At 44.8% G+C, this 8,530-nt stretch overlaps 1 protein-coding gene across 1 annotated transcript; it reads left to right on the top strand.

The window, feature by feature from the left end:
* The first annotated feature begins 2,899 nt into the window (after positions 1–2,899).
* On the top strand, positions 2,900–8,150 carry LOC310912809 (uncharacterized protein). The gene is made up of 3 exons (XM_083867678.1): positions 2,900–3,126; positions 5,388–5,418; positions 6,719–8,150. The coding sequence occupies exons 1-3, from the start codon at positions 2,965–2,967 to the stop codon at positions 7,066–7,068; spliced, it is 543 nt and encodes a 180-aa protein (XP_083723804.1). The 5' UTR covers positions 2,900–2,964; the 3' UTR covers positions 7,069–8,150.
* The last annotated feature ends 380 nt before the right edge of the window (positions 8,151–8,530 follow it).

The raw sequence follows: 8,530 nt of genomic DNA, 5'->3' as shown, positions 1-8,530 counted from the left end.
GATATTTATGAGGCTGCCTGGGCTTTGGAGAGCAGCTGCCCAGAGGACAGGCTGCAAAGCACAGTGTGGTGGCAGCTGAGTGAGAGGAGCTCGGACAAACGTGCTAATGAAGGTCGTCACAGTGCCAGGAAGAGTCATGGAAAGTTCCTGCCTGAAAATGCGTGTGGTAAATTTGCTACTTCCAGTCTGCCTGAGGCATTACCACAAGTCCCCAGGGCTGGGCTTAGGCAGAGGAAGTGAGGTTCACATTGAAGCACATGATACTTATTCCCTGTAATCATTTGAACAGATATTTTGGATTCAGAACTTGGCAGGGAGTCAAACACCTGCACCCACACACTCCAACACAATGGAAATTTCAAAGCCAGTAATAAACTTCATGTATTTTGAGCTGTGGCATTGCCAGTATGAAGTTGCCAAATACTTGTGTTCTAAAGATACCAGAGAAGGGAAGTAAGTGCAAAAAGGCAGGTAAGAGTCATACCCTGTTCCTTAGAATCATTTAGGTTGGAAAAGAGCTCTAATATCATGGAGACCAACCATTAATCTGACACTGCCAGATCCACCACTGAACCATGTCCCTGTGCCCCTTCATGCAGAGCACAACTGCTTCTACACTAAATTTGTTTCCATACCTCCCTAACAGGCTGCGAGGAGGGAGGAAAAAAAAGAAAAGGAAGGACAACACCATACAGTGGGCATCCTGTCAATTTACACACGGTTGCAAAATCCCATTCTGAGAGCTGAGGCTGCTTTTGAGAAGTGTGAGAAATGAGGAAGAGAACGAACCCAAATCTGGTTGTGATTGCATCTTCTGCTCTGCTTAGTCTGAGTCCTTTTATTTTTTTTTTAACTGAGAGCAACAAGGTTAAACACTGGCTGAACAAAAACTGCTGGGGTCTATAGGCACAACCCAGCTGAGATGCATCCAGAAATATCCTTGTGATTAGAGAAAGAGAGCCTTAATTTGAACAGTGATTTCCCTGCTGCCCAGCCTGTCTGAGGCTGGTGGGACCTGCAGAATGAAATGCTATTGCTGCCTCCTGCCAGGCTCCTGCAGCCCTGCAGAGGGCTTGTGGCATCCCTGGCGTGCTGGCACAGGGCTGCAGTGCCAGGGCTCTCTCCCCACCATGCACAGTATATTTACAAATAACACGATGGAAAGACAGATTTACAGTCCCCAGCCACTGCCCTCCAGTGCTGCCCCTTAACAGGGGGTCACACAGGCAACTGTATCCATGCTCAATGTAACATGATATCATTAATATAAAATAAATATAATACTAGCTGAACTCAAGGTAGAGTCCAGCCTGTTCAATATTTGGAAGAATTCAACTCCAGATTCTTTTTGGTCCTGTATGATCCCGCCCTTGAGTGATCATTCTCATTTAAACCCTGTATTTATTGAAGCAACTGGCAAAGTTTGCATACCAGGACTGACATTTTCAACCCTGAGCTCTATTTGTGGTAGCAATAATAGCTCTGTGTTTGACCAAAAAGTCTCTCCACACAGGCTAAGTCCTTAAATTATTTGCTTTGGAAGGAGTTTGTGGAAAGTACCTTGTCTCCTTGACATCAGCTGTGTGATATTGCTACCAAGTCAAGCAGGAAACCTCCACTTTCTGCGGGGCTGCGGGGGTGACACAGGAAAGTCACCTTGAGGCTCCCAGGGGCTTTCCTTTTCCACAGTTTGCCTTAAAGCACCAAAGGGTGCCCTGAAGGGCAGGCAGCTCGCCTCCAGCACCTCACAGATATTTAATTTTGGTTTGATGCAGCCAGAAGACCTGAGGTTTTGCCCACAGGTTGGGAAGAGGCAGAGAAGAACCAAGAGTAAAGTTTAAAAAGTACTTTTTTTGTGCATTCCATCCTCAGAAAGGGAGTGCAGAAGAGATGCCAGAGCTCTCTCAGTGACATCAGAATTTCTTTTCTAAATAAACACCAATGAAGAGCACTTTTTCATATGAAAACTCAAAAGAATGTGCAGAATGTAAAAATAGAAACTACTTTCAAAGTTCACAATGAAAATATTTCTTTTTGGTTTGTTTGTTATTTGTTTTTTGGGTTTCTATTTTAGTTTACATTTATTTTTTACTTCTCAAGCCTCTTTCCTTTTTTTTTTTTTTTTCCTTCTCCACACAGCACTTAAATCACAGCTTTGTTCCCACAATAAAAAAATCAAAAAGCAGGAAAGAAAAAACATAGAAAGTGAAAAGCTAAAAATTATTTCAGGAAGACCTTGAAATTCAGCTCATTTCAAACTGCAAACTGAAAGCCATCTACAAAACCCCAGCTCTTTCCTGCTCTTCCTTGTCCTTGGGTGGCGTCAGGGGGAAGTGGATGCTGGCAGTTGGATTCCATTTGCTTTTTCCATTTGCTGCCAAGAGTGTTGCGTGGTGTCACATTTTGGAGTGTGTGTAGTTTCACTTTTACTGTATGAATCACATCCTCTGGGAACTGGAAAAATGCCCTCCTGCCATCAGCACTGCTGTCAAAATGAGAACCAGATCCCGTCTGCTGCCAGCTCAGCTAGGAAAAAAGCAAGTGCTGGCACCTCCAGAGACAGCAGCAGGTAGGGTGAGGTTGCTGTGCTTGGTACCTCATCTCTTCATCCCTGATCCAGTGAACTTTGCGCTCCCTGGAAGGTTTTTAACCTTGACCCCTGGCACTGATATTCGAGGTGATTTTTGGAGCCTGTTGCCGGTTTCATTTCAGGCCTCCTGGGCCAGGAGCCAAATGAAAGCTGCCTGCCTCAGTTTCGTGAGGAAGTACTCACTCACTGCCTTTTAGCCTGGGCTGATGATGAAACTTGGTGGCTCCTCCTCTTGGCCTTATTAGCATGGGGAAATTGCCAGCATAAAATGCTGTCCATGTCCCGCTGTGGCAACACGGATCTCGGGAATTCTGGCAGTGCCTTCCTCAGCCCTGGTGCTGTTTGCATCCTCACCTTCACCTCCAGCTATATCAATGACCAGCACTGTGGAAGCACCAGCCATGCTGGAGGATGGGAATGCTCCAAAGAGTAGGAGATTCATGCGCTTGAGACCGGCTTTTTATGCCCTCATGTTTGTGTTGATTATTATTTCAGCCCTGGTTCCCATAATCTTCTGTTTGCTCCATCATCGGCAGGTAAGGACAAAGCAAAATTCTTAACTCTGCAGTGTAGTATTCCTAATTATTAACAGTGCTGTGTTGATGCTATCAGCTAACTCCAACCTAGTATTTCTCTCTTCTTTGAAGAGTGCTAATGCTTTTAGTTTCCAGGATTTCAGCTGATAATATTTTCACCAATCCCTTATTGTCTCACCAATTCCACAATGTCTTCAGTGTTTTCCATTCATTTCCTTAGCCTTAAAAAACAAAAGGTCAGGTTTTATTTCTCTGGTTTTTTTTTTCTCCTGCACCAATGATGTGCTCTGTTCCAATGTGATATCAAGTGATGATGCTCTCTAGGGACCAGAGAGGCTGAGAAGTCATGATAATTCATCAGGCATAAAGCCTTTTCACACTTGGCTTTACCAATCTGGCACAAAAAACAGCTACTGAGCTAAGTTTTGTTCTGCATTTCATTAACTAATCCCAATGAGCTTTTTCTAACTGTACACACAGTACTAAACAGAAATACAGGGTGAGCCAAGTGATTCATGTGCTGAGGGCCAGCTTCTTATTTTCTGCTTTCCAAACTGTGATTCTGTGTCCTGGAGGAGCCAAGAACTAATTTGGGATGCTATGGTGAAATATTCTGCTGTAATGTAAATCCCTCCAGTTCCAGTTCTTCAGGGGAAGACACAAGGAAAAAGCCCCCTTCTATTAAGAGGAAGGGTAGTTTGTTCTCATGGTCTGGGAGCTGCTTGGGGCACAATGATGCCAGGAACTCCTCTGAGGACTGATCCCACAAGGCACTGATCTTTTTTTTTAATAAAATATGAAGCTAAATTCCCACTAAAATATGAAGCGAAATTCCTGCTGAATTCCCACAAGGGAGGAATGTTCTCTGCATCTTACAGCAGGGAAATCAATATTTTAAAAAACTCAAATAAATTAATTGCTTTTAATCCACTTTTAGCCCAAAACCCACAGCTTCCATCATCTTTCTGGGAACTGTGAAGCAGCAGCTCTGTGACCTGCAGTCACAACTGCATCCCTCTGATGGCAACAAACACATATTCCACTCCTTCCCTTGTTATTTTTTCAGGACAGTTACTTTAGTAAAGAGAAAGTTTCTTTAGTAAGTGAAAGGAGTGCCTTCAGTCCTGTTGATTCCTATTATTTGGTGAAAGCAGGACTGGGCAATGAAGGCCTTTCCAGGCAAGGCTGCCGACAACCTCCCCAGCACTCAGGACAGCAACTTCCCGAGGAAGGAATGAGGCTGTGCTCCAATAGCAAATTTAAGCATTTCAGAGCTTGCATTCATCAAAGATGTGAGAGGTGTGAGGCAGATTCAGGTCCCTGTATCTGTAGGCTGATCCCAAGTCTGGTGGTTTTTTTTTTTTTTTTTTGTTTTGTTTTTTTTTGGTTTTTTTTTTTTTTGTTTTTTTTTTTTTTTTTTTTTTTTTGTTTTTTGTTTTTTGTTTTTTGTTTTTTGTTTTTTTATGGGCTCTGCCAGAGAGATAACGGAGCTGCTGTGTAGGAAGAGCATGAGAAAAGCCTGAGCCGTGAGTCAGGGGAATAGACTGAAATCTCTTGCCACTGACAGTTTCCTACCAGGGCACCCACAGAGACACCTTCTTACCTAGGCTGGAAAGGCATTGCAGAACTGACTACTGTATCAGAAAGCCTGTCACCCTGAGCTAAGCATGTGCAGCAGTTAGAGAGAAGAAGGATTAAAAGTCAGCAGCTGTCCTCCCTGTACTGCCTATCTAGTGTGATAGTGCTGATTTTATTTCCCTGAGTGATTCCAAACCACTCTGCACAGAAGGTTCATGGGTTTAATGAGGGTGAATTAGCACAATGCTGTGCAGCTTCCCATGTTTATGCACCGGCCTTAAGTCAAGTCCTTGTCCACAGAGTCATCACTTGTGAGCATCCACAAGAGCTGAGTCCAGGGATTGAATGAAATCCTTTCACTCAAGAGGAATGTAGAACTATTCCCAGGTCTGCTGCAGGTTATTACTGATTGGTTGTCTTTTTTCTTTTTTAAATTTGTGAAAATACCACCAAAATGGATACGAAAAAGTTGACCTTTTTTTAGCATTCTGAACTTTGTTAGAAAACATCTGTTTTTTCGTAACAAAACAGTTCTTGTGCTTGTAATGGTGGGTAGAAAGATAACTCTTCTTCCTGGGAGAATGCTTTTGTGCTCTTGTAATGATAATGCTCCTCTACTGAGCTTGCTGAGAAATGGAAAATTACAGGGGAAAACACTGACCAAGCCCTGCTTCTTTCCACAGGCGCCAGGGTTATGCTGGGCACATGGATATGGTAAGTGTGGAGATTCCAGACCCGCTTTCTGGCTTGTGCTGTGACACAAGCTGACTGTGTCACAGGCCTGGTGCCTGCTTAAGGACAGGGCTCAGCACTGACAGACCCCAGGGCGCTGTGGCCATGAGAGATGGAGCTGCCCAGCTCTTCATCCAGGGCTGGCAGCCAGCAGCTGCCTCTCTCTGCGTGAGTCAGTTGCTTGCACCTCCCCAAAAACAGCCTGTGAAACCAGCACTGCAGTGACACCTTCAGTTTTAGCTTTCATGTCTTCCAGATTCTGTACTGCATTAAGTGTATAACTCTGAACTTCATATAAAGTGTTAGCAAGTTCTCCTCACATTTAAGTCACACAAAACAATCCTTTTCCAGCCCCAGAACCAAGGACACCGTTGCAGCTTCAGGCCAAAAAAGTATAACCAGCAGAGAATTGAGGAGAGCAATCTGGGAGGATGGGACTTCATAACCTGGAGCTGTCATTGGACAATTAACCACAATATGGAAATGGACCAAAACTTATAAAAGTGTGAAAACTTGTGACCCCTGGTCCATCTTGGGTGTAGCCACAGGAGGGCTCCTGTACTGCCCAAGGTGTATCCACTGAAGGCCTTTGAATAAATCCCTACTTTATTCCTTTATTCCTGTCCAGCCTCTGTTCTAGGCAGCCTCTCAAGGCATCAACAGGGCTCACCAGATTTACTGCTGCTGGGTGTTAATCAACAGCTCTCAGAGCAAACCCCAGGGCAGTTCTAAAGTAACACCCCATAGAGTAGCTGAGACCTTCAGAGAGGTTTAATTATTCAATGAAAAATTTAATTTCAGCTAATGATGGTTCCCCTTGTGAAGGGCTATAACCACAGCAGCCAGCAAGATTACTGTAATCTTCATCATCCTCAGATCTAGCTGAAATTCTACCTAGGAATTTTTTTGTTAATAGAGACCAGCTTACACCCAGCCTTTAGTCTTGAAGATCGTCCATTTCCAGGGTGCTTTCCACAGCTAAGCTGTCCTGGCAAGGAGCACCTCCAAGCCACCCATGGCCACAGAGGTCCTTTGTAGCCTCTCCTGGCAGATTGACATCCCCTTCTAGCACTTCTTAGAAATAAGTAAACTCAAAAAGAATGATCAATAATAATTATAATAACAGCAACTAGAATAACAAGGGAATAATAATTATTAGAAAGTCAAGAAGTGAATGGGGAGGGAGAGAATGGGAAATGGTGATAAAACATTCTCATGTACAGAACAAGGTTATCCTTGAACATAATTAATCAACACACCATTTTGTCTGTGCTTTCCTCAGTAAAAGAGTCTTCTACGCAAAAGGCAGGATACTTGAACTGGGACTGGAAATTAGAGCACTGCAATGGGATGGTGCAGGGCCTAGGGGAGTACCTCATAATCCAGCAGAGTGGCAACTACTTCATCTATGCTCAGCTCTACCGTGAGAAGACCCTCAACGACTCTTTTACACTCGTGCTTTACAAAGACCACCAAATCCTCCTCAACCAAGCTATGGGACATGAGAATGGCACAATAAATTTTGCGAGACCCTTTTACCTGCAGGAAGGAGATAAACTGTACTGTAAGAAAAATGATGATGTGGACATTGGGCTAAGGAATCAGACTTATTGGGGCCTGTTTAAAATATAGCAGAACTTTGCTCTGAGTCAGCTCCTCCCTTATTTCCTCCAGGAAACCTTAGGTCATGGATGAAGAATCTGCAATTTCTCTTTAGGTGAAATTCAGCTTGCTGGTATACCTGCCATAGTAAGCTTGTATCCTGCAGTGACAGTGAACAGCAAACTTTGGTAATGATGGATGGCTGCCGATGGACACAAAGTACACGCAAAAGACAGAGGGAAAAAAATCTCGATGCATTGTGGGGTTGACTCTGAGATCCTGGAAAAACAAATCCCATATTGAGTCTGTTCTGAGCTGGGGAGGAGCTCTACTCTGCAGCTGGCTGCATTTCAGAACTGAGTACCTATCAGTTCCTTGGGTCCCTTCTAACCAGAGGTGCTACATAAAGACAAGATATTTTATATCCTTCCCGCACAACCTGCCAGTTAAACAACGTGTCCACAGCAGAGGGACGAAATGGTGCAGAAACAACACAAGAAAAGCTTCTCAGACCCATCCACCACTTTGCCACTAGCAAGGGAAACATGCCAGGGAAGCTCCATCTTCACGAGTAGTTCAGAGCACAAGGAGTTTTCCAGTGAGGTACAGGCAGTGTAAATCCATACCAGCTCCATGCCACAGTCCAGGTACCCCCACCACAGGGAGCCTGGGATGCAGCCCATGCAGATGCCACGGGGGGATGGATCACTGATGGCTGAGCAGCACCAAGGAGAGGTTGCTGAGTGTCATAGAGGTGGTGGAGGAGAGCTAATGGTAAAAAGATGCATTTGAAGAGAGTGAGCACAGAGTGGAGAGAAGAGGATGGAGTCTTGGAGAACTGTTCCCAGAATTTTCTTCTTCTGTGCCATGTAGTGGGTGTTGAAAACAGGGCAGGGCTGACACGGTCCTGCCATGAAATGGGAAAGAGCTGAGCATCCCTCGCTGACCACCCCCTTCCCATAGACACAGCTCTGACATCCAGCACAAAGCACTGCCAGCACCACAGCAGGGAAAACCTGAGCTAGCAGGAAAGCAGGACACTCTTCACCTGCTCACTTCAGGGTCTGTCTGCAGGGCTTCCCCAAATGAACATCCAATCATCTGCAGATCACAAGAACACCTCAAACCTCAGCAAAGGTCAAGTGCTCTCAGAAGAGCAGGTGGCTGTGGCTGCAGGACAGCCCAGCTGCCTCACAGCCTGGTTCCTCCTCTCCCTTGCCTGGGCAGGCTCTCCCAGGGGCTGTTTTTTGCTTTCCTGCCTCCCAGACCTTCGGAGTGACTACTCCTACCATTCCTACAGCTTGCCACAGCCCTGGGGATGGACTTTCATAGGAAAGCAAAGCAACTGAGAAGTTGGATGGAAATAAATGATTACTTGGGGTGGACTGGGGCAGTTGCGAGTGCTATTTGCTCTTATAATTTTAGATTCTATGTATTGTAACTTCAGAGAATGTAGAGTCAAGGTTTTGCAGACATGTCTGTAGTCCTGTGT

Source organism: Zosterops lateralis (assembly GCF_965231275.1).
Source record: "Zosterops lateralis genome assembly, chromosome: 9".
NCBI classification, from domain to species: domain Eukaryota; kingdom Metazoa; phylum Chordata; class Aves; order Passeriformes; family Zosteropidae; genus Zosterops; species Zosterops lateralis.
This window is presented reverse-complemented; position numbering and strand designations above follow the sequence as displayed.

Excerpts from the sequence above, each read along its gene's own strand:
- LOC310912809 (XM_083867678.1), top strand. The coding sequence starts at position 2,965 with ATGACCAGCACTGTGGAAGCACCAGCCATGCTGGAGGATGGGAATGCT. Across the intron at positions 3,127-5,387 it reads GTTTGCTCCATCATCGGCAG|GCGCCAGGGTTATGCTGGGC; the intron begins GTAAGGACAAAG and ends TTCTTTCCACAG. Across the intron at positions 5,419-6,718 it reads ATGCTGGGCACATGGATATG|TAAAAGAGTCTTCTACGCAA; the intron begins GTAAGTGTGGAG and ends TGCTTTCCTCAG.